General features: G+C 49.1%; 1 protein-coding gene across 1 annotated transcript in view; it reads right to left on the reverse strand.

The window, feature by feature from the left end:
* Positions 1 to 25915, reverse strand: part of PDIA5 (protein disulfide isomerase family A, member 5) — a 104648-nt gene that overhangs the window by 5260 nt on the left and 73473 nt on the right. Inside the window, exons 11-14 of the mRNA XM_006884229.1 lie at positions 19086 to 19156; positions 18434 to 18594; positions 15340 to 15470; positions 8753 to 8823 (exon numbers count right to left, since the gene is read on the reverse strand). Coding sequence (XP_006884291.1) covers positions 8753 to 8823; positions 15340 to 15470; positions 18434 to 18594; positions 19086 to 19156 — 434 coding nt within the window. The remainder of the gene's footprint in view (positions 1 to 8752; positions 8824 to 15339; positions 15471 to 18433; positions 18595 to 19085; positions 19157 to 25915) is intronic.

Raw genomic sequence — 25915 nt, forward strand, 5'->3', positions numbered from 1 at the left:
GAAGGGTGGATAGACAGTGCAGGAAGAGGAAGACCCTGGATGAGATGGATTGATGCAGTAACTGGGGGGATGGGGGTTGGTGTGTCAGAATTAGTGAGACTGGCTCAGGACAGGGCAAGGTTCAGAGCTAGTACATAGGGTCGCAGGTGACTTGACAGCACATAACAACAACACTGTGGTCTGACAGAGCTGGTCTGGGGTGCAGAGAGGCCCCAGGAATGTGGAGGGACAAAGACTCTATAATATTTGCTATTGAAGCTAAGGGCGGAAGGAGGCGGAGAAAGTTCCAGGCAGACACTGACAGGAGTGCAGTGTGACTGAAGACACTCGACTTCTGTCGAGAGGAGATTCCCAAATAGGCTATTGGCCTCTCATAGCCTCTAACAGGTCCTCCATGCTGGGAAGCTTTACAGGTGGGAGGAAAGACTCAGGAGTGGGGATGGGGTGTCCTCTCATCAGCTCTACTTATTGAAGCTCTTACTATGTGCCTGTTCTTGACTCTAGAGACACACCAGTAAACCTGAAAGGGACCAGTCATCAAGCCACTGGCATTCTTCCTCCTGAGAGCCTCATTGATATGACACATCCGTTCTAGACACGTCAACTAACAGAGAAGGTCATTCCTGAGCCTCAGGGGTGCTCTGAAGACATCAAAAGAGGGCGATTCAATAAGGCAAAACCCAGATGGCACTGCTTCAGCCAGGGTGGCCTCTGTGAGGAGAGGGCACCTGATCCGAAGCCTAAAAGATGAAGAGACAGCAGCTAGCCATGTGGAAGACCCAAGGAAAGAACATTCAAGATGACACAATAGTGTTTGTGAAGTCCTGACAGAGGAGCCAGGATCTGCAAGTCCAAGTCTAACAAGGAGTTCACACAGAGATACTCTGTCAGATTGTTGAATAAGTACAGCCTAAGGTGTTTCAGGCCACAGTCTTTCAATTGCATCTGAGAGCTGGACAATGAATAAGGATGTCAGGAAAAGAATTGATGCCTTTGAGCTGTGGTGTTGGAGAAGAGCACTGAACATCCCATGGACGGCCAAGAAGACAAGCAACTATATCTTGGAAAGGGTGCAGCCAGTGTTCTTTAGAGGCAAGAACAATGAGGCTTCACCTCACTTACTTTGGACGTGTTGCTAGGAGGTGATATTCCTTGGAGAGGGACATGATGCTGGGAAGGGTGGAGGGTTGGTAAAGGAGAGGCAGACCCTCAACCAGGTGGACTGACATGCTGACTGCTGCAAGGGGCTCTTGTGTGTTGGGAAGTGTGAGGACTGTACAGGATAGGACAGGGTTCAGATCTTTTGTTCATAGGATTTTGAGAGTCACACTGGACTTACAACAACAACTACAACAACAATAACTCCCCTGCCACGCTATACTCTCATCTTTCTAGGACAGCCCTGAGCCCTGTGGGCCACCAAAACAATGCTCACCCATAGTGGAATGTACTTGGGGCAGTGGGAGGGGTGGGGGGGATTGTGTACCAGGGAGGGAGTGTTTCTTTTACTTTTAAAAGAGAGGAGCGAAGGGGGTAGGGAGGGCTGGGAGTGGAGAGAAGTGCAGCAATGAATGAATGGAAATCCAAAATCTCTGTAAATGCTCATTAAAATTATTAAAAACAAAAAACAAACAAACAAAGAAAAAACAAAACAAAAAAAACCCCCTAAAGCTCACCAGTCACTTCCTGTTTCTGGACTGAACTGTGCACCTCATCCAAAGTGATGGAATCCTAACCCCTGGGGCGTAGTTGGAGGGGGTTATGCTGCTAATACAAAGCTCACACCTCTCTGGCAGTTTGAGTCCACTAACAGCTCCTTGGGAGAAAGACGGACATTCTCCTCCAGTCCAATTCACAGTCTCAGAGACCCGGACAATCTCCTCCAGGGCAATTCACAGGCTCAGAAACCCGAATGGAGCATCAGCAGTGAGTCCTTCCAACTCCACAGCAATGTGGGAGTCAGGAAATCCGGTTTTCTTTGTTGTGTTAATGATGTCAAATCACTGTAGGATGGATCCTAAACCTAATCATTTCTGAGAGATAAGAGGCAGATCAGACACAGAGATCTGCCCACACAAATGTGAGCAAGATATGCTGTGTGAAGACCACCGAGGAACGTGGGGCTACAGAAGTGGAGGCAAGGGCTTTCTCCTCAAGCTGACAAAGGCTGCATTTCCCTAGAGCTTGCACCCTGAATTCAGGAAAGCTCAGGTGGCGTAGTGGTAAGGAACTGTACTGCCAACCCAAAGGCAAGCAGTTCAAATCCACCAGGTGCTCTGCAGGATAAAGATGGGCAATCTCTTCCCATGTGATTTACAGCTTCTGAAAACTCACTGCATGGTCAGCGATGAGTTGGTTCTGACTCAAATGGCAAAGAACCAGTCTCCTAAACAGTGAAAAAAAATACATTTCTCTTCTTTAAAGCCACCCAAGAAAACTAAGACACTCATTCTGTACCTCAAGTAAGTGAACCTTCACCTCAAGTAAGTGAACACTTGTGGGTCAAAGTCCAATAAGGAGTTCCTACTGGAAGACAAGCAGATTGAGATTTAAGTTGTTTGAGGAAACAGTTCACACAGGGTTCTGAGAGCTGCAGGAGGGAAGATCAGAGTGGAACACCAACTCTGTCCCCCACACTGGTTACAGAAAGACTATCCACCCACCTTCACCCCAACCCTCCCCCTTCTCCTTCTAGAATGTCCTAAAGCAAGACTTCTGAGAGTAGTGTTTGCAAAACCCACAGCTGGCTCGCAGTCCTCTTCTATTTGGCCCACATAGAATTTTTTAAAAAAAAAATAAAAAATTTAATGAGCTGCCAACATAGACAGGGGCAAAAAAAGAGAGATTTTCTGTAAAAGTTTGGCTTTCCGGTGTCTCTAGAAATGAGAACAAGAGTGGATGGCACCCTTCCTGCATTCCCACAGGCGACAACTGGCTGCAGCTGAGGACAGCTGTCTCCTTTGGACCAGCTACTGGCTCCACACTGGGCCCTGCTCACTCGGGCCGGCTGGCCCCTACGGGCTCCGGAGAGCCCCCGGCTCGGCCTCTGGGCCCCACTCACTCGGGCCGGCTGGCCCCTACGGGCTCCGGAGAGCCCCCGGCTCGGCCTCTGGGCCCTGCTCACTTGGGCTGGCTGGCCCCTATGGGCTCCGGAGAGCCCCCGGCTCGGCCTCCAGAGCACATTCTGAATTATTTAGATGGCGTGGCAAGGACTCCTCTGGCCTCCACACGGCTCTATCCCTCAGAGCAGGTGCAGCAGGCCCGGCCCAGGAGACACCACTTCCCTACTCCTGCTTCTGTACACCCTCTGCCACCCTGGGAAAATGTTTGATGAGCATTGCTCTGGGCTGCCGGTATCCCCACATCTATTTTAAATTATGAATTTAATTTGTACACATGCCTTGGAGCTGTTGGAAACATACTGTGTGGTTTTATAAATCTCCTAAATTAAAAATGGGTACTTATTCTGAATCACCCAAAGTAGCTGCCGATCTCACACCAAGAAAGTTGCTTCGAGCTACAAAGACTGAGCTGCTACAGGATGGGAGGCAAGCTGCTTCTCTCCCTTTGAAGGAAGCTGGCTTGGGTGCTTTCAGAACGGAGCAGCCAATACACCTCTCCTCACTTAGCCTAATTTCACCCCATCTAAATGCCAGCCCCGCTGCACCCACTCAAGGCTTGCCCTGAGCACTGACTGGTCCCACAGCACAGAACACGTACCCTGTAACATCTAAACTGGCTATGCAGTTCTTCTGCAAACTCTGTTCTGTCGGGTTCATTCTGATTCAGAATGACCTTAGAAGACAGAGAACTCGCCCAGTGTGTTTTCTATGCCTGTCGTCTTTATTGAAGCAGACACTCACATTTTTATCCTCTGCAGCGGTGGGTTTGAACCACTGACCTTTCTGTTAGTAGCTAAGCCCTGTAAGACTGCATCAACTGGCCTCCTCGGCTCAATGGTAGCACAAAGTCCTGGCACACGTGCGGGAGGTATTCTGCCCATGCTTCCTGCCAATGTCTCCTACCAGCACCTGTTACTCCTGGTCTGAGAGTATCTCCCAGCCTGCAGGGAGACAGCAGTTAAGGGCTCGGGATAGATGGGAGTTGAGGGCAAATACCTGGTTTCCATGGCCTACCCACGTGACAACTCCGTGGCACATCCCTGGCGAGGTCCCTCAGTACCCCACATAGCAAACTGCTCATGAACATACCTGCTTTAGTGTTTCCTGCTGCTGCCTCACTTTCTCCACCCCCGGGGCTACCTGACATCTCCTCACAAGTAAGCCACCCACACTGGGTTCCCAAGAGGGACGCCTGTGGGAGAATCCCACCCAGACAACGCCTGCTCATTCAATTTTGGTTTTGCCCCATCCAGCCGGCTAACCCTGAACCAGTCATTGCACCTATCTGTGCAGGTTCAACATCAGCGTACATGTTCTGTGCAAAGAAAGAAGACTCAACCTTCTCCTAAGATTGTTGTTGTTATTACATGTCCAGAGGGTTTTCCAGAAGTTGTAAATTGCCATCTTTCTCCCTCAGAGCAGATGGTGGATTCAAAACCATCTGTCTTTGGCAGCTCAATTTCTTGCCACTGGGCCCCCAGAATCAGAAAGACAGGGACAGGTATCACATTTTAGCTGATTGTGTTGTTATGAGAACATGTGGGAATGCTCTTAAGGTATTAATGTACCAATCAGAGCTCTCTGTTATCAAGTCTATTATTTGTCAACATTTACAGGGATTTAAGATGTCATGAGTTATTCCTGAGTGGTGCACACTTAAGTACTGACTATAAGTGCAGAGTCAACCAGCCAGATTCACCCAGAAATGCCTTAGAATTTAAATATAGGCCAGGTGATCTACTGAGAACCGCAGCCTTGCAACACCTATGGAGCAGGTCTCCTCTGAAACACGTGAGGTCACTATATTGTTGTTGTGGACTGTCAAGTTAGAAGTGGCTCACAGCTGAGCATCTGGTAGGCTTTTAGAGGCAGTTAACAATATGGGAGAAGACTGCCCACCCTTCTCCTGTGGAGCAGCTGGTGAATTTGAACTGTGTGCCTTTGGGATTGCAGCACAGCTTCTTGTCACTAGACCACCAGTGCTTCCTGGGGTCACTATGAGTTGGAATCAATTCAATGGCAAACCAACCACAAGGTGTCATGAGAGTCCCTCTAAGGCACAGTTAAGTGCTTGACTGAAAGGTTAGGGTTTGAGCGCTGGAAGAAAGGCCTGGTGATCTACTTTGAAAAAAAACAGCCATCAGAAATCCTGCAGAGCATACTCCTACTCTGACACAGCTGGCCACTGTGAGTCTAGACTGACTTAGAAGGCAACTAAAACAATCAGAACTGCAAGGAATGCAAAGGCAAATGAGGTCCCTGCCCTCAAACAGCTGTCAGTACTAATGGGCGGAGGATCTTCTCAATGTGGCAGGAAGATATAGCACAGCCTGGGTTGCAATGGAGACACAGGCCAACCACAGAGGAAGGGCTTCAGAGCCTGAGATGACCTTTAGGGCTTCTGGCCAAGAACCACACCACAGGCCCTGCTCAACCCTGGCTGAGAACAGCTGCCCATGCGGGGGGAGACAAGCTTTGCTGTGCCAGCCCCACTGTCACCTGCCCCAGCCCCTGCCTGCCTGCCAGCCAGCTTCCTGCCATGAAACCCTTGTCCCCATGACCCTTCCTTCAACAATGCCATTCGTTCCAGCACGAACGGTCTGCAGCCCTTTCTTCACCGAGCGTGCCAACTGATAAAGTCCCCAAGTAAGCTCCTGGGAGGGGGTGGGGGCTGGCCAGCTAAAATATGAGCTGCCTCACACAGCTTTATTGATTCAGTAAAATAAATCTCTGCAGGAACTAATATTGACTTTGGCTATGAAAATGGAAGTGAACAACCAACTGCATATTGATTGGAGAAGGGATGGGGACTGGTTTCTGGATAGGTAAAAAAAAAAATACAATTCCAGCTAAGTGGTGGCAGCAGGGGAGTGTCAGGAAAAACTGAGAGTCAGCGGACCCAGTTATGGCTGTCAGTGGTCTGCTGAGCATCCCTGGGCAGGGGACACGTCTTCTGGTTGAGTCTTAGTCTCAGTGTAAAAAAGGAGAAGGCTGGAGAGATTAGTGTGGTTCCCCAGGTTGAAGCAGCCCCAGAGCTCATTCTTAGAAATCATAAAACCCCAGAAACACCCAAACACTGTGGCCTGATAGCTCTAGGATGGCAGGCAGTAACTGAGGAGACACCTGCCTAGAGCACAGAGCAGACTCCCACATTAATAAGAATCAGGGAGAAAGAGAGATGTCCTCCCTCTTCCTTGCTGGGACCAAGTGCCATCTCCAGAAATGCCAGAGTCACGGGCTGCCCAGGAGAAAAGAGTCAGGAAGTGAATCCTGAAAATGAGTGAGGGTGATCTTCGAGGACTTTGAATAAAGGAAGCTGAAAGCCAGTGAGAAGAAACAAAAGAGACAGAAGAAACTCAGGTAAAAGTCAGTGACATTGCTAATCCAACTCGAGACACTCAATCAAAGGCATACTCATGTCCAGAGAAGGTCCTTGTCAGGGTCCAGGGTCCCTGTGCAGCCCTGGGTGGTGCTAATAGTTGACCAGAAAGTTGTTGATTTGCATCAACCCAGAGGCATATTAGGAGAGAGGCTTGGTGATAGATCTCCTTCCAAAAGATTATCTGCTGAAAACACTACGGAATGTAGTTCTGCTTTGCTGGCCATGAGGTTGTCATGGAATTGACTCTAAGGCCATTTAATTTGATTTAGGATCAGGTGTCTTTAGGGAAGGGCTGGCTTGCGAGCTAGTGAGAGGTAAGTGCCATGCTAAATGCACGCTGTCCCCTGCAGCGTTCCCCAGCCACCCGGGGCCCCAGAGTCTCAGCCACACCTATGCTCCCTGACACCATGTTCCCCGGCACAGCTCGGGAAATAAGCCCAGGCTCTTGTGTGTCTGTGTGGGGACCTCAGGATCCTCTGCAGATCCCCAGGAGCCTGTAGGGAATGGGCAGGGAGTCAGAGGGCAGGAGACCACCCACCCACACCTCAGCCATCTGTCTGGAGCATCGAGTCCTCTGGGCAGAAGGGCTGGGAGCTACATGGAACATCAGTCATTCCAGAATGGCTTTCGGGGACTTGGAAGAACCGGCTGCCAGACGGCTAACGCCAACTCATGGGTGACTCCTGTTTCAGAGTAGAACTGGGCTCCATGGAGTATTTTTTTTTATGAATCTGAACCTCTAATCTTCCAGTTAGCCGCCAAGCGTATTATCTATTTGTGCCATGGCAGAAGGCCTCCCAGAATTAAGTCGCTCTAGTTACTGCAGTTCCCAGAGCAGCTGTCCTGCTGTGTGCGCAGAGCCCGTGGGAAGAGCAGGTGTGCATGACGAGAGACGGAGATCAGAAGATCCTCTGGTCATCCCTCACCATGCAGGCCAAAGGGCAGGCAGAGGAGGAAAAAACCCCCTCTGGTTCTTACATCATTCTGGGGGTCCTTCAAAGGCACAGCTAGGGCTTGTGGGTGATCATGGGACTTCTGGGTCTTGAGTCCGGGAGAAGGCAGTGGGGTCTGCATGATCCTGGTTTGTCTCCACTCCCGATATGCGCACCTGGCATGCTCCAGCGTGATCTCTGTCCAGTTCTCACAGAGCCATCTCTGCCACACCCTCAGGGCCAGAGCACAATCACGCCAGCATCCGTGTTGCTGCCTCTGCCAGGCCCAGGAGGGACCTGCAGGCCTGACCTCCTTTCGGCTACAATCAAAGCCAGCATACCCAGCACCCACAAGCAGAAGAGCCTTCTCCCTGAATAATTCATCTCTGCCCATGTGTGCTTCTGCACCCAGCAGTCTCCCTGCCCTGGCTGAGCCCCTCTTCCTACTGTCCTGCCTGTGGGGTCTACTCCCTGGGACGTTCTGCTTAGCCTGCTGCCTGACATGAGCTCTTCCAGGGAGAGAAGAGGCCATCCAGTCTCTACGGAAAATTTGGCAGAAATGCACGTGACCTACGTCTGGTCATGAGTGAGTGAGTCTCCCCACATGACCCTGTGTTTCCTGGGTCTCAGGGCTGGGAAGGGTCCTTGTGATCATTTAGACCAGCCCCCCAACATTGCAGGGGCCTGGTGAGTCAGGGTGCCACAAAGCAGAGGAGCAGTCAAACTGCACTTGTCAAGTTGAGGGCTCCATTCCCTGGCCAACATCCTCTCTCCTGACTGTGGCTCTAGGCTGCCCAGGCTGCGGGAACTGCCCAGCTCTGCCCCGCCCCGCCCCACCCTCTCTAATCCAATCTGCAGCTCGAGCTTGTTAATTTTATGCTTCATCAGTCTGCAGCTGCGGGAGCCCTTCACTTAGGATGAGGCCAGCGCTCCTCCACTGCTGGCCTCCTCCAAGCTGACTTCTGTCGAATTTTTTTTTATTTGTATTTTTAATTATATCGGTAATGCATGACTACAACCCTACTATTAAAAAGGTACGAGCGCTAAATAAACAAATGGATGACCCCTTTTACCAGACCCCTCCTCCAAATCTCTGCTGTAACGGTTCAGTGTACCTCTTTTTTGCCGTTGATTTGGAAGCATAAACCCAGTTTGCTGAATCCTATGAAAAGACTATCCTGGCTCCCCAGGGATCCCTGGTTCCTCCAGAAATACATCAATTTAAGGAAGGAGGTGGGGTGGTGAGGGGTAGGTTGGACGGATGGGTGGCAAAGCAAAGCTGGAGAGGGGACAGAGATGAAGAGGGCCATTCTTACCTTGCGGTCGTCTCTGAAGGCATCAGCAGTGGCGGTAAAGAACGGAATGACCTTCTTACAGTGTGGGCACCCTGGAGAGAGGGGAACGGAGAAAACAGGACGATGGAATGGTGTGCCATGGGAGCTACAGGCAAAAATCTGGGGGTTCACCTGATTCTCCACTGTCAGAGCACCGTGCGAGCTTTGCTACTCTAGACTATGGAGCGGAAGGCTCCGTCCTCCCTGGACGTCCCGTCCATCACACACCCAGCTGTAGGGATAAAGGCGTGGGTGGCTTCTGTGGTCTCGTTCCACAGGTCCCTTCCAGAGAGAGGGGCTGCCCTCACACCTAGGAAGAGCCTCGCCCCACAAGCACAGCCTTGCTGAGGAGTCACCAAGTCTGTTATAAAGCCCTCTCCTCTTGTCAAATGGCAATGGCTTTCCAAATGAACTAAAAGTGGGACCTGGAAGGGCAGGAGGTCAGGGACAGCCAGCCACTCTCCTAGGGTCCTCTGCCCTGACTGTGCTGACCTCCACGTTCCTAGCCAGCCAAGTCTTGGGGTGAGCAGCCAGGTCGGCGCCAATGCCCTCACGGTCCTTTTACTCTACGATCATCCTGAGCTTTGAGTCCAGAACCAGAGCCCCAGGGGCCAGAGCAAGGCAAAGACAAGCTTACAGGGAGTCACTAGATGCTACTTAGAGGCTAGGTTTCTTGTCTCAGGTCAGGGGCCTGTCTGAATGGATGAAGGCTGTTACGGCACAGGTCTGGGGTACCCCAGAGTTGTGAGTCCCTCCCCACCATCTCTCCCCTGCTCTGTCCACCACTCGAGCACCCCTCTAGCTCTTAACTAAATAAAGCCTCTGTGGACAGGCCATGGACCTGCTAATGGCCAATTTCTCCTCCTGTCACAAGGAACCCAAGTGGACGTCCACAGGCCGTGCTGGCTCTGCCTCCCTCCTTGGCCCTCACCAGTCCTTAGCATGTGCACATCATCACCTGCCTCCTCCTCCAACCACTCCTCAGACACTGCTCAACACTACTTCCTAGAGAAGAGGGAAGTTTTGAGGGAAGGTTTTCCCTCACTGTAGTAATGAATTATGATTAAAAAAACCCAGCTGGGAGAGGCCAAATAACCCGTGGGGAAAGCTGGCTGTCGCCCATCACTTGCAGGCACCCAGATGGACACAGCAGGTGACTACAGCCCTCTGGGAAAGCAGACAGAGACGACGCCAGCCCAGTGGAAAATGAGAACTTTTTGCTCATTTGTTTTCTCTCTTTTAAAAATAATGACTAGCGTTTCAAAGGGTTTTGTGACACCAAGGTAAGGGGAAGCTACCACTCTCTTCTGAATTTAGCACGATCCAGTTCTTGAGAACAGGCAGGGCCTGGCTCAGGGGAGTGGGGAAGGGGCTGCAGGGGAATTTTCCAGCTTTCCAACATCAGATGCAAAAGAACAGAAGTGAGCTGGACGGTGACAGGGTTCAGAGGACACATTTTGGTGCTTAAGTCACGATGAAATGAGCCCATGCACCTAGAATACCCTAATTTGTGGCAGACACCTGAGAAATGTGGTTCTAAATGGCCTTAAATATCAATTACCAATTATACTTTGCAAACTTGACCCAATAGAGGAAAGAATAGCTCAAATTCATAAAAATTTCATACTACAGAGGAAAATTGTTACATAAGTGTCAAAATATTTAAAAGGCTACTGGCTAACAAGGGATGCCAAAGGTCCCTTGTGAGTTGCACGCGAAGCATCCACTAATCACATTAAGCCGCTGGGAAAAGATGCTAAATCTAGGAAGCCATGGCGGTGCAGCATGTAATATATTGGGCTGAAAGCTGAAAGGTTGGTGGGTCAAATCCAACCTTGGAAACTTGATAGAAGGCAGACTCGATGGCAATGGGTTTGGCTTTGGTTTTCACTATTTTGGAGGCAAGGATTCTGAAGCTTCGTCTGACATACTTTGGACATGTTGCAAGAAGGGACCAGTCCTTGGAGAGGGATGTCATGCTTGGGAGGGTGGAGGGAAAGCGTAACAGAGGAAGACTCTCTATTAGATGGATTGACTGGGGTAATGGGGGTAGGTTTATGAGAGACAATAAGATTGGCACAAGATAGAGCAGGGTTTAGGGCTGTTGTACATAGGGTCACTATGAGTTGCAGGCAACTCGATGGCACATAACAACAATAAGCACCACTACTAATTTGGGTCCGCGCAGCAGAAGAAGACCTTGGATGAGGTGGATTGACACAGTCACTGTGGCAATGGGGTCAGGTGTGTCAGAGACAGTGGGGTTGACTCAGCATAGGGCAGGGTGCAGAGCCATTGTTCACAGGGTCGCTGTGAGTCATACATGGTCAATTCAATAGCACATAACAACCACCATCAACAATGATTAGTTTTTAATCACTTTGCCTTATTTAAAACATAAAGGTAACCACTAGTCTGGTGCCAATCCCAGTGATCATCAACTAAGAACATCCAGACCTCGGATTAACATTCTTCTGTTACATCGGATTTTCTTCTTCTCCTTCTTCTTCCTTTTTTTAATCTTCTTGTTATTTTAAAAGCAAGCACACAGGAGATAAGGGACAGAGATGAAGAACTCAGTTGATGAGGAAGCTGTTTTTGGACCTGCATGAAGTTACTTCCAGGAGGTGACGGATGGACCAGAAAAGGCTTTTAAATTTGGGCTCTTCTGAAAAAAAAAAAGGCATCACCTCTGTGCAGCAAAAAGCACAAAGGAGCCTCTGAGAGTGGGGAGAGAGGGACAAGTCCTGCGGATGGGAGGGAAAATTTCTGTTCTGGAGACTCAGGCAGGCTGGCTGAAAGAAGTGCAGTCATGTAGGGAGGAAAATGTGCAACAACGAATGAATGAAAAAAATCCAACTTTTCTGGAAACTTTTGTTAAAAATCACAATTAAAAAATATTTTTTTAAAAAAAGAATAAAAACCAAATGACATAATACATGTGGAAAATCTGCTGCCAAAAAAGTCTTTAAATATTAAAAAAAAAATAAAGATATCACTTTGAGGACTGAAAAAACAAAACAAAACAAACCCTAAAAAAAAAGTGCAGGCACCATGACAGACTCTTGAAGAGGAATGGAGGTGTACAAAGGCGAGGGGTGGACAGGGAGGTGGTAGATGGCCTGTGTGTAACCTGACAGGAGGGTGTGCAGACTTCAAGGATGAGGGATGATGGGCAGAGAGAGGGTATAAGGCTGGGCTTTTAGGTTTTACCTGCTACTTTTGTCAGGTATTTGACTTATTCACTGTTTGGCTTTCCTGTAATATCTTGTTACATAAATACATACACTTTTCATCACTAAAAAAGATGGATTTATTTGTTCCTGGAGAACCAGCCCCTCCCTGCTCCTTTTAGTGTTGTTTGTTGTTGTTAAGTGCTGTCGGAGTCGCAGGTGACTCATAGTGACCCTATGAAGGAGAGTCCTCAACACCTGGGTGCCTTTCATCCTCTCTCCAGGTTCATGGGGTTTCCGGAGGCAAGCTATTACGGAAGTGGATGCCACTCCTCCTTCTACGCTTGTTTTAATCGGGGAGCTCCACCCCACTCTCTGTCCGCATTGGGTAACCAACCATTAACACATTTGACACATTAGTGTCACAGTGCTCAGTCTCACAGCAACCACAAGTTACTGCTGTACGGCAACTTGTACAACAGGGCTATACGACCTAGAGGAATGTCTGAACAAAAACAACGAAAGACAGGCCCGAGGGCCACGGATTAAAAGTCACCTGCTGTCTCTCCCCTGTTCCCCTTCTGGGCTTGAAGCCCCCTGCTGCCTTAAACCCTAGGCCAAGCTTGGCTTGCCTGGCTCCTGGAGGCAGAGTAGTCCTTCATGTCCAAAAGCTGCCACAACACCCGCGCACACAGCACCATGCTCTCCTTGGCAACCAGGTCATAGCAGCCCTGGGCAGAGCAAACCTGGGAGAACATGGCTGCCTTCTCTCCCCTCTGCCCATTTTGGGCTTGAAGCCCCCTGCTGCCTTAAACCCTAGGCCAAGCCCCTTTTAGTGTAGGGGTGGGAAATACCTTCTCAGGAAGGAGGCCAGGAAAGGACTGGGACATGAAACTACAGGATCCAACCCTTTGGATTGAGGGAAGTTGAACTGCTCAATGACATGTCCCTGAAGGATGTGAAGTTTGGCTGGAATGTGCCTCCTTTCCTAGTGCCCTGGGCCCAGGACATGAACCAGCACAAAGTTGTCACTTAGTGATAGGAGGAAGGTTGGTTGGTAGTAAGTTGAAAGTATGAGTAAATTCCCTATTTGAAAACAGAGGAAGAGGCGCCCTTACATAGGGCTTTGTCCAGATAACTTGTTATTATAAATTATTTTTCTTTCTAAAAAGTATGTAACTATGACTTCAGGTAATTTTCCTATACCTTCTTGGTTTTGAAGATTAGCATAAACTCAGGTGACCCAGCCCTACATCTGGGTCAGAAGAAGAAAGATGTACAATGATCTTTAAAATAGAAATGCAAAGGTTGTGCCCTCTAACTACATAGCAGGGAGTTCTTGTGGCCTAGCAGGAAGGAAGTTGTGCTGCCAACACAAAGGCAGGCAGTTCGAATCCTGATTTTGAATTGGTAGCACAATGGCAATCTCCTTTCATGTGATTTATAGCCTCTGAAAACTCACTGGAGCATGAGCAGTAAGTCAATTCTAACTCAATGGCAATGAGTGAGTTTGAGTGACCTATTAATTGTTAAGATCTCTTTCTCTTTGTAATCTCTTTAGCAAGTTGCCTGTGATACACTCTGACAATGCTTAGCCAATAGTAAAATTTAACTCTGTCTTGTATATTTTTGTGGAGAGAATTTCTAAGTTGGGAGTAGATTTGGTTACTAGAAACTTTCCCCCCACCTCAGATTTCCTGAGCTTGGTTTGGGGAGTGTGCTGCTCCAAAGTCAGTGGGGTCTTTGTCAGTCAGAGAAGAGCTAAAAGAGGAGCTGAGAGGAGCCCCTGGCACCAGCCCACAGTCTGAGGGCTCCTCTTAGATTTCCAGGGACAGAGAGGGATGTTCCTGGGAAGAGCGCTATCTAGACATCTAAAGTCTGCTCAGTGGCTGGTCAAGGACTTCAAGTTCTATAGCCAGGTTTTCAGTTGTTGCTGTGAAAAAAAATCTCAGTCTTGCTATGACAGAAGAGGGAACGTTACCTCAGGCTGGAGGAAGCTCAAGGCCACTATCTTGCTGTAAGATCTTAGATAAAAGGGAGCTCTGGTGGCCTAGTGGCAAGAAGCTGCACTGCAATCCCAGAGGTATGTGGTTTGAATCCACCAGATGTTCTGCTGAAGGAGAGACAATCTCCTCCTGTACCAGTCAGATCTGATTTGATGGCACACACACAAAAAATAATAATAAAAAAAGTCTTAGATAAATCACATTATTGTGGGTCACAGGTGCCCACCCTAAACTCTATCCAGAGGAAAATGTTAACTTCTGATAATCCATTCATTCATTCTCTGGGGGACAGCTGAAGACAATCAGCGGCTCTGTGAGGAACTGAGTGAGGGCAAGAACCATCCTGAGAAGAAAAGGCAGAAATGGAGGAACCAAGAAGTCAGAGTGATAAATGTGTTCACCACAAGAGATGGAGTCTGAGTCTGGGGCGCTGAGGGGGGGCTCAGCAGGCAGCCCCTCCCAGCGGTGAATCGAGAAGAGACACTACAGATAACTGACACTTGAAAAGTGGGGGCAGGAGGGGAGCAAACAGGAGGGCTGGCTACAACTCAGTGGGTTTATGACTAGATTGAGCTGCCTGGCTCCTCAGTAGACGGCAGCTTTTATTATCCTCACTCCATTAAGCTGAGCTGTAACCTGGGGGAGAGAGAGAAGGGCAACACGAAAGTGGGAAATTCTAAGAACCTTGTCTTTTAAGTATCAATTAACAACTTCAACAGGGGAATACACAAAAACCTGAGGTCAAAGATAGCAGCGTTAGCAGCCATGTCACTTTCTCCACTTAAGCTGTGATTAAAATGAAAATCACACTGGTATTCTGAAGAGAATGGGCCAAGCCTGCACCACAGCTTCAAGGCCACCTGGGGAGATGGGGTGGAAGAAGGGGGTGGGGTGTGGATACTAGAAGAAGTCTAGGCATCAATTGTTGTTGAACAGACTCATAACCTGGCCCTCCAGCAGGTTTTCAGAGGTAATCACATGAGAGATTGCCCATCCTTCTGCTGTGGAACAGCTGGTGGATTTGAACTGTGTGCCTTTGGGTTGGCAGTCTAAATCCTAACCACTAAGCCACCAGTTCTGAAAGAGCAGTCAATGAGTACCATAGCCTAAAGAGAGGGTTGAAGCTGAGGGGAGGGTAGGAAGTTGCCTGACAGGAAACAGGGAGAACAGAAGAACCTAAAACATAAGTAGATTGACAAAGGTTTTCCAAAAATGACAGAGCAGGGCTTCCTTCTCCCATGATAAGAATGAGAAAAAGGACTCTGGCTTTATAAAGTCTTCCTAGTCTAGAAAGATCCAAAGAACTTGCAGGTTCTATGAGGAAAGCAGTGGCTGTCCTGGTTCCCAAGGAGAGCTGAGTTCAGTCAGCGAGCACATACGGGCTACTTACAAGGAGCATAGAACATGACCAAGGTGTGCTTCTTCTTCTTCAGGGTCTCCCGGAAGTTGTCCCCCATCAGATGCAACACACTTGTCTGCTGCTCTTCCCAGGTGGGCTCTGGGGGTGGAGGAGCTTCAGGGCTGCAGGACAGCAGGAGTGAAGGGGAGACAGGTATGAGGAAAAGTCCCAGGGCTATCGCGCGCACCCACCCAGGAACACAAAGACATCACTTGACACTCCTTTTAAAAATTCACGTTAGAACCTGGTTTAAACAAGAATAAGTCTGTAGCACCAGAAAAAGATATTCTGATGTTCTTCTGTTGAGGAACCGTTTTTTGTGAAGATGTGGAAAGACCCACTTTGGGGCAGGGCAGCCTTTCTAACTCTCCTCATGCCCTTTGTGCCAACGGTAGGCCCTCTGCTAGAAGGATACCCTCCATCATCTTCTGCCCCTGGCCTTTGTCTGGTGGAAGGTGAGCCTGGGTATAAATCCAGGTCACCCACCAGCTGTGTGACCATAGGTAAGTTACTAAACCCCTCTGAGCCTGCATTTCTGTTAAGGAATGACAATGGTAATGCCTTATGGAAACTCCTATGAAGAGCTGAGGCAATGCATGTGCAGCTCTTAGTCAAGCTTCTAACAGTTGCTCAGAGCCTATATGTGCACATAAACGACAGATTTGCAGTCCATGTTTATAAATTTTTAGTTTCTTCCTGCCCACTGAACCTATCACTCCATCTCAGATGAGAAGATCTCCAGGTCCTCAAAAGCCTTGACTTGCCCATGCTGCACTCTCTACATCCAAACGTTCTTTCTTGTCTCTGAGAAGTCCCTGAGGAGAAGTCAGCTCGTTGGGCTGCCAGAGCCTCCCCTTGCCTCAGCTGGTTCTGACCACCAAGTCCAGTGGGCCTCCCGGTTTCCTACCTTCAGCCACGTGCAGCACTGGGAACCCCGACATTCTAACCTTTCAGGTCACCCACTTACTCAGTCACCTACTGCTCGGCTACCTGTGAACATCCCTGAAAATAAAACCAGTTTCATTCGACACTATCTGCCCACTGTGCTTCTGGGTGGAAAGACTCAAGTCCCCGTGTCAGAGCTATCCGCTGGTTCATGTTCCACAAGTGATGATAGAGGGGTCCTTCAAAGTGCCAGAAACTGCTACAACTCATTTCCAAGCTTGGCCCTTAACCTCTCTGGCCTAAACTTCCTTATCAAAGAACAAAGACTAGAAAACTCTGCTCTTCCTACTACCTAAGAATGAACTGGGACAATAGAGAGGCAGTCTGTAAAGGTCGGCCGACCACACTGATAGCCCATGTGACAGCTAGAATCAATAATAAAAACAGCTCTCCCCATCTACCAGTATTTCCACACTTTTCATGTATTAATTAATTCTCTAGAAAAGTTGACAAGGGAAGTACTGATAGCTCCACTGCACACATGGAAAACTGGGATTCAGAGGAATTAAGTGCATGGCTCGAGGCCAAGATGGGAACAGAGGTCTTGCGGACTCCAGAGCCCATGCTCCTAACTCCATGCTTCTCAGTCTCTCAAGAGCAGAACTTCTGCCTGAAAGGGACAGAGACCTCCTGGGCTCATGGTCTGTGTCCTGGGTGCTACAGCACAGAGGAGCACGGATTCCAGCTCCCGAGTCCTTCCACTCCCCAACCACACACTCTGGACCAGAGATTGTGTAACTTCACCAGTTCCTTCCCGTGAACGAGGCTGGAGCGGGGGCTGTGAAGATACAAAACCTGCTTCAGACTCCAAAACACGGAGGGATGAAGGAGCATCTCTTCCTTTTCAGAGGTGAAGGGCCACTCTCCTCTGGCTCTCAGACAAAGGCCTAGCTACTCACAGAATCCAATGTGGTGTGATAAGTGGGACACAGTGGGAGAAACCGAGATCAGCACCTCACTGGCTCACTCGCCTCTTGCCAAAGGCCTGCCCCAAGCCCAGTGGGAACATTGCTCCTATTCTATAAACAGGTGTTTTTCCAAACACCACAAGTGAGTATCATTCTGATCTCCTGCATTAAGGCGTCAGAGGGCGGAGCCCCGGAATCTGCATCTTAAATAAATGTGTCATGCCGGGTGATGCTCATGGACATCCCTGTCTGAGGACCCACGTTCCAACAAAGAATGGCAGTCTCAAGGCCCCACTCCCTGTGGCTCTGAAGTCTTGGTTCCACACGGGTACCACTAATGGTCCCTGGCACAGAGACTTCTGCAAAGGCTGGAATATGTCTTTTACTTGACGTGGCCTCAGTGCTGAAACGAGGTGTGAGTGTGCACATCTTTGTGCGTGCAGGAGAGTGCCAAGGGTGGCAGGTGTGGGGGTGGGAGAGGGCGGGAAAGGGGCGGCTTGGCGGCATCCCGGTAACAGTGCTTGTCACTCAAGCACAGCCAGGACACCTGTGTGATGGGCCCAGTGCCTCTCTTCAGTCAAAGTCATTGCTATGGAGTCTGGACCTATGCACAGCAGACTCATCCGGCAGGTTTATGAGGCTGTGAAGTCACACTGGAGGAGACTGCTTGCCTATCCTTCTTCCTTGGCATCACTAATGGACTTGAACTGTCAGAGAGCAGCTGCCTTTGGATTAGCAGCTCAACTTTCTACAAAGTCTGTCACAAGAACCGTAGGCATCAAATTACTAGAGTGAAGTGAGGGTCCTTGGGATAGTAACTGGAGGGCTGCCTGGGTCTCAGGACTACCAGGCTTTATTCTCAAGCCTGCTCACTACAGTCTACACTGTAGACATTGGGGAAGTCCTAGTCAGCTATCAGGAAAGCCAGAGCTCAGTGTGTCCTGCTCCAGACTTGAAGAGCTCCTGTCGATTTCTTCATGAATCCAAAGAGGGTGGGACTAGATGCAGACAGTGAAACCCAGAACCGAGGAGATGAAGGGATCCCCAGAAAGGATGAGGACATGGTATCACACATCAGAACCGGCTTGAGGATTTGAGGAACCCAATCTGCCTTGGTTCCTGCAGGTCTCAAGCCAAGGATCATGCTGCAGAAGGTTCACTTCCTCTCCTCCAGATGCCTCAGGAGCTGCCAGCTAAAAGTCAAGATACACCACCCAGTCTACACGACTTACTTTCGCATCCACTCAATAAAGTTCTTCTTTGTTCTGAGCACAGGCACTGCGTATTTCTCTCCGTTCTTAAAATACTTCAGTGTAGGGAACTCAGAGATGTGGAACCTTTCGGCCAGGGCCTTGTTGACGGTGGCATCGACAGCTGCAAGGACACCAGAGCTCTGGGATGGGGGAAAGGTCAACCATGCATTACAGCCTCAGATGGGGCACTGGAGACAGAGGAGCCCAGACGCCGGCCCCCATGCCCACCCTGGATTTGCTGGGATGTAACTGAGGTGGCAGCTGGTGCTCTAGAAGGAGCTGAGGCAGCGAATCAGTGAACACCATCACACCCATCAGTTCTCATTTGGGGGCTGAGATGAGGCTTTTATATCTGCCCTACTGACCACACGGGACCCGAGCCCAATGGTTACAGTCACAGAGAACAGAGAGCACAGCATGGGGCTGCATGCCAGACTATGGGGCAGAACCCTTCTAGACGAGTAGGAGAATGTGGCCTGAGGTCTTCCTGACCGAGACCTGCCTACCCAGGGACATAAAAGCACCCAGGAACCCCAAGGACTGGGGGAGCCACTGCAGAGCTCATTTCAATGACTCCACATGTTGCTGATGATTTAAGAGAACAGGGTGAGAGGAAGGAAAGGAGGCTTACGTCTGCTTCTGCATGGAGGACTTCTGCTGCATTCTCAAACTCAGGCTTCATTTTCTTACAGTGTCCACACCCTGTGGGGAGACATGAAGAGAAGTCATCTTCATGGTATGGGGGCTCCAATGATAACTCTCTGGCCTCCTCTTCCTCTTCCCTGTAAAAGGGGGTAACCTGGATATAAGGATAAAATGAGGAGATTCTTTTTTTTTTAAATTTTATTATTTTTGTGTGTGTACTGCAAATCAGATCTGACTGGTACAGGAGGAGATTGTCCCTCCTTCTCCAGTAGGCCATCTGGTGGATTCAAACCGTGTACCTCTGGGATTGCAATGCGACTTCTTGCCACTAGGCCACCAGAGCTCCCCGCAGAGATTCTTAAGAAATCTTTTAACTACTCCACTGATAGTGAGAAGGCAAGAGGCAAAAATGAAAAAAGGAAAAAAAGAAGTATGCACACAATACTGGTAACATACACAGAGTCCCTGTGTGCTGTCATCCTTCTGTGTTTTATAACCTCAGAGCTCTCCACTTTATAGATAAGCAGACTGTGGCACAGAGAGAGGGCGGGTGACTTGCCCAAGACCCCAGACACAAATCACAGAGTGGGGCCGAACACCCGAGCAATCTGGCCTTAGACAGTAAGTGTTACCCAGTCCCCACCGAGCAAATGAAAAATAACGTAGCTGCTGTCTCCAGGGAGTCTGGGGGCTTTGAAATGAGAAAACGAACTCACAAAAGCAAAAACACGGGGAGAAAAGTTAAGTTCCAATCATCCCCAGATGGAAGGAGAAATGATATAATAGGCACATGGGGGTATTAACGTGTCATTTCCAAACTAATGGCACTTTCTTTGGATAAATAGCGCTTTGCCCTTTTCTTTCAACCACACGAATGCATAAAGATGTCACCAATAACACAATTTGTTATATTAAGAAGAAAAGGAGCACTCTGTGGAGATGACATCAGGGATTTGAGAACAGTTTTCACTTCCATAAAAAGGGTACGCTGTAGTTTCTGATGCTCTGGGGGCCGTGGAGTGGGAGCGGCCCAGGCTGGAGACTGTTCTACAGGTGGGTCTGACTGTGGAGGCCACGCTGAGCCAGCCAAGCAGTGGCGGGGACAGCCACAGCCTGCTGGGGTGGGTGACAAACTGTGGGAGCAGAGTCCCCCTGCAAATCTGAGAACATTTCAACTCTATCATAGATGGTTAGAGAAAAGAAGGCAGCCAGACCCCAGCCTTACCAGAGGAGACCTCCCACATGCTCTCAAAGCCGTCTGAGCCGCAGAAATGGTCCCCGGCCTGTCTCCGAGTGTTCAGCTGAGATGACTGGTCCCTTCTCCTCCCAGGTCCTTCCTGTAGAGCGTACCTCCTGGTGGCACTGAGACACAGGTGCCTCTCTTGATGCCATTCCTGCCTGTCCCTGGTTCCTCAGCACCCCGTCATCTCTCGTCTCCTTCTAAGGAATAAGGTGACTCAGAGCTGCGACCCTCTCGCTTACTGATACCGGAAAATGACTAATGTGTGACCACTGAGACCTAACTGGTCAGAAAGTGTCCAGACCAGCGTTGATAAGTGCTCAGGGCAGAGCACTGAGGGGTGGGGTGTCCTCAGAGGACTCCATCAAGGACACTCACTGAGGGAACCCACTTGAGCAATGGCACAACTCTGGGGGGAACCAAAATGTCTCATCTGAAAAAGACCCAAAGAAACGGGTCGCCTCTGACCCTCCACCTCAGAGGCTCCACATGCTGAATGGGTAGGAGGCAGAGGCACTGCAAAGCATTATAACCAAAAGTCAAACACGCAGCCATCAAGTAGATTCCGATTCATGGCAACTCTCCACCTGCTTTCCAAGGTTACATCTTTACAGGGAGCTCTGGTGGCCCACTGGAAAGGAACGGCGCTGCCAACCCAAAGGCATGCGGTTCGAGTCCACCAGCTGCTCCGAGGGAGAAAGATGCGAAATCTCCTTGAGGTTCACTCTCCCTGAGAATTTATAGGAGCCGTGGGTTGTTCCGACTCCATGCCACTCAACACCACCACCACTTCTTTACAGGTAGAGACTGTCCATCTTACTCCCTCGGAGTGGCTGGAGGATTAGAGATGCTAGCTTTTTGGTGAACAGTCCAACATGTTAAGAACTGTGCCACGAGGGCTCGTTACACGGGCTTCTAGAAACCCCAACAGGCCCTGTGGGGCCTACAGCACAGAATGGGGAGAAAAGAGTTCAGCCCTCTTTCCAGCCTGAACGCAGAGAGACCACACAGTTTCTGGTCAGAAAGGAATGAAGTACATGCACAACTGTCTTCAAGAGGTGACCACGGGGAGGACAGTGTCCCGGGGAGCGCTGGCTGCCCTCGGTACACCTATCAGCGCACCCTTCACAAGGTAATGGGGATGGGCGGTTGACAGAGAAGGCTTTAACCCTGCACCTCCACATGAAGAAAAGGCACGAGCGCTTAGCAGACATAAAATCAGCATTTATTCACCAACAGTCGGGAGAACAGACCTAATGAAATAATAAGTAGAAACAACAAGAGTAATGAGAGGTCTGAGGAGACTTCTTAGAGGATGTTAATGAAAAGAAATGTGCAGGGTGAACTGATAGGGGACCAGGGACAGAGGACACAGGAGTGAAGGACACCCACAGAGCTCGGCCCAACGGCCTCCGATTCAGGAGGCAGCATTCTGTGCTAAAACCTGAGCAAGGCGCCAGAAGTAGGGGTTCCTCGAGACTGACTCAGAACCACAGAGCTCCCACCCCAGCTGGAGCCACCTCTCCCCACAACAGGGCTAGGAGGGGATGTCTGACTCTGCACAGCAGAGGTTTTACCCCTCCCTGCAGCCACACAGTGTTTTAAAATCATGATCACAGAGCAAACCTTCTTTCCAAAAGAACACAACACAGCATTACATGACTTCAGGGCCTTCTCTATCTGAAGGGGGCCTGCTCAGAGCCCCCTGTGTACTGTAGGGATGTCGAGAGCAACGCTGCTTTGAAATATTAGAACATTTTAGCACTGTTATAACCCAGCTGCCACTTCTGAACGCTCAGGTTATGAAGGGTTTTTTTGGTTTTGTTTTGGTAAGTTGTTTGTTTGGAACTGAAAATGTATGTTCCCTCTGAAACAATCCTAGACACTGATTACAGAGAGTCCTAGGCCTGGCTGCCAGAGCCTATTTAGTGGAATGTACCTGAAATCTATCGAGCATGCAGTGCTGTTTCTATTTATCCGAATCATACGCGCAGGAAAAATAAGCAGGAGTTCTCCATGCAGGGCACCAAGCAGGCACCTCCTCAGTTAGCAGCTGCCGGGCAACAGGACAAGAGATAGGAGGATCTGAGAGCTTACGGACACAAGCAGAGCCGCTGTCACTCAGCTCGGGGCGGGGCTCTGGACCGCTCGGCACTCCCCTAAGAATCTGCAGAAAGCTCCTCTCTTCCCTGTGTTCATATATGCTGTTAGGCACCATCAAGTTGGAACCGACTCATAGCTGACCCTCCAGTGGGTTTCAGAGGCTGTAAATCACAGGGGGAACTGTCCATTTTCTCCTGCAGAGCAACAGGGGAATTTGAACCACCTGTCATTGGGCTGGCAGGGCAACAGCTCCTTTCACTAGGCCACCAGAGCTCCTTGAGTTGATGTATATACACCCTAAATTTTAAGCACAACTGCAGAGACTGAAAGGTCAAAACAGAGGAATATTGTGACAACAGGCACCCAGATTCAGTGCCCTTCCACTCTGATCCCCATGTCAGGAATAAGCAGAAGATTCTCGAGAAAGCTGGACTGACTACATAAAATATACTGGGGGGGGGAATATACTGGGGTGTGTTTTTTTAACTAACTTTATTTCTGTTATACAAAAATCCAATTACATGGTGGCCACAGCTGGAGCCTGGGTCCTCTGTCTTTTTTAAGGGAGTGGTTTTTGTTATGTACCGTCAGAACGGAGGCACAGCTGACCCTTCAGAGGGTTTTCAGAGGCAGTAAATCACACAGGAGTTGACAGCCCATCTTTCTCCTGCAGAGTAGCCAGTGGATTCAAACTGTGTGCCTTCGGGTTGGCAGCTCAGCTCCTTACTACCGGGCCACCAGAGCATGAAAATGGAAAGGAGTAAACCAATCTTGGGACTCACTGTCCAGAAGAAATACATCTACAACTACTAAAGCTACAGTCCCCAATCCCTGTAGGCTGGTAAGATCCTTGCATCCTGTCCCAGGTGACTCCCCTTTTCTTTTTAAAAAAAATTATTTATGAATTTTAATGGAAGTTTACAGAGACTTAGGATTTCCTGTCATTCATTGTTGTACTTTTCTCCCTGCCCAGACCCTCCCTCCAAATCACTCTTCTCCTTGAAAAGAAAAATTCTTTCATTGTTATGTAATCCTTCCCCCTAAATTCACTCCACTATGCAGCCTTCACTCTGGACTCCTGCCATGACAATAATATCCATTCATATATCCCTTTTAAACAGATTTCTCCCTCATCTGTTTCAATGCAGTATACATCACTCCTCCCTTCCTTTTCTATCTTCCCTCAACCCCGATGTCAGTTCTGTTTTACAACAGTGGCCCTATGCAATATTTGTCTTTTTGTGACTGAGATATTTCACTCAGCATAATGGCCTCTAGGGTCATCCATTTTGCATATTTCATGAGTTCCTTGTGTTTCAATGCAGCGTAATATTCTATTGCGTGAATATACCACAGCTTCTCTATCCATTCGTTTGTTGATGGGCACTTAGGTTGTTTCCAACTCTTTGCTATTGTGAACAAAGCCGTGATAAACATGGGTGTGCAATGACTCCCCTCTTCTAAGCTGACCATCCTTATTGGGTCACAGTGAGGAGGCCTATGGTGTACACAAGGACTCCTACTGATGGTGGGTCCTCCAGCCATGAGCTGGACATACCTGTGGGTGGTCCTGGCAAAGCCCACACCCATCAACTGCCCTGAGATAGGCCGCTCAGTCTGGAGATGGCGGGACAGGCTATGGGAGGTGCCCCCTGACCATCCTCTCCCACACTACTGTGGGGACAGTGCTGCTAGGCCAGCTGCTGTCCCACAGGGTGGACAGTGAGACTGGAGTGAAGGTGGGGGCAGAAGACAAGGAACAGCTCTCACGGAACACCTCTCACTAGCCATGAAAAGTTGTTCTTTTCCAAAGTGTCCAAGTCAGTGTGGCGAGACCTCTGAAGTAGAAGGAATTCACCGTGCAGTGGTGGGAGGGCCTTTCTAAGAGCTTTCTCAGGTTCCAATCCTTTGAAGTTCTGCCCTGCTGGGGGCAAACAGGCTCCACATCGTCTGCCAGCTCTCAGCAGGCTGGAGGTGGGCTCTGACACAGAACTGGCTCACTGGGAAGAGACATGGGCTCTCAGTGTCTTAAAGGTTATAGAGTGCCAGAGGAACTTTCAGGCCCCATAGGCCTTCATGGCTCTCTTCGGGGCATCTAAGCTTATCGCCCTGGACTTTCCCAAATAACAAGTGTGCATTCCTGTGAGATACACACAAGAGAACGTACTAGGGCCATTTTTACAGACCCAGAAATCATGGCTCTGAGATATAAAGTGGCAACCCCATGGCCCTAGGGCCTCTGTGAGCAAAGAGGTGTGACTACAGCATTGTGCTCCAGGTCTAGAGCTCCCAGCATGGTGCCTACATAAACCCACCTTTCCACTGAAGATTTTCTGTCCTGGCACCCACTCTCAGCCCTCACTCCCTCTCTTCCTGTCTATCAAAGCTCCTTCTCTAGGAATACCCCAACTCTGGCCTACCCAGACTCCAGGCCCTGATCTGAGTCTTCACGGTCCAATCTGCACTGAATGACCCATTTCTTCTAATCAGAAAATACTTATTCATATATTTCTAGAGCATTCAATTCTGCATTGCCTTGTGACTGTTACAGCACTGCATTCTGGTTAGATTTGAGCCTGAGGGCTGGACAATGAATAAGGAGGACAGAAGAAAAATTGATGCATTTGAGGTGTTGGAGAAAAGTACTGAATATTCATGGACTGCCAAAAGAACAAACAGCTATGTCTTAGATAAGGTGCAGCCAGAGTGCTCCTTAGAGGCAAGGATGGTGAAGCTTCGTCTCACATACTTAGGACATGTTCCTAGAAGAGTACATTCCTTGGAAAGGCATGTTGTTGTTGTTACACTTCACTGAGTCACAGGGACCCTACATACAAGAGTCCCAGACCCTGCTCCATATCATGCTTTAAAATGTGGAAAGGGACATCATGCTGGGAAAGATGGAAGGCCAGCAAGAGAGAAGACCCACAAAGAGATGGATTGACACAGTGACTGCAGCAATGAGCTCAGATATGTCAGATGATTGAGGATGGTGTGGAACAGGACAGGGTTCAGATCTGTTGTTTACAGAGTTGCTATGAGTCATACATAACTCGATGGCACATAACAATAACAAGTGGTTGGATAAGGAACAAGGATGACAAAAGATCTGATGCCTTTGAATTGCAGTGCTGGAGAGAAGTACTGGATACCTCACGGTCTACCTGCAGAACAAATAGGTCTGGCCTGGAGGAAGTGTAGCCAAAGTACTTGGACACAAGGATGGTGAAACGTCCTCTCATAAACTGTGGGTACATTGCCAAGAAGGGCCAGTCTTTGGAAAAAGACATCAGGCTGGGAAAGGTGGAGGGTCAGAGAAAGAAAGAAAGGATCCTCAATAAGACGGATCAACACAGTGACTGTAACAATGGGCTCTAACTCATTATAGATTATGAGGATGGTTCAGGATAGGACAAAGTTCACAGAGCTGCTATGAGTTGAAGTCAATTTGATAGCCCCTAGCAAGAATAACA

The sequence above is a fragment of the Elephantulus edwardii genome, unplaced genomic scaffold (genome assembly GCF_000299155.1).
Source record: "Elephantulus edwardii isolate Elephantulus edwardi_28Jun2011 unplaced genomic scaffold, EleEdw1.0 scaffold00032, whole genome shotgun sequence".
NCBI lineage: Eukaryota > Metazoa > Chordata > Mammalia > Macroscelidea > Macroscelididae > Elephantulus > Elephantulus edwardii.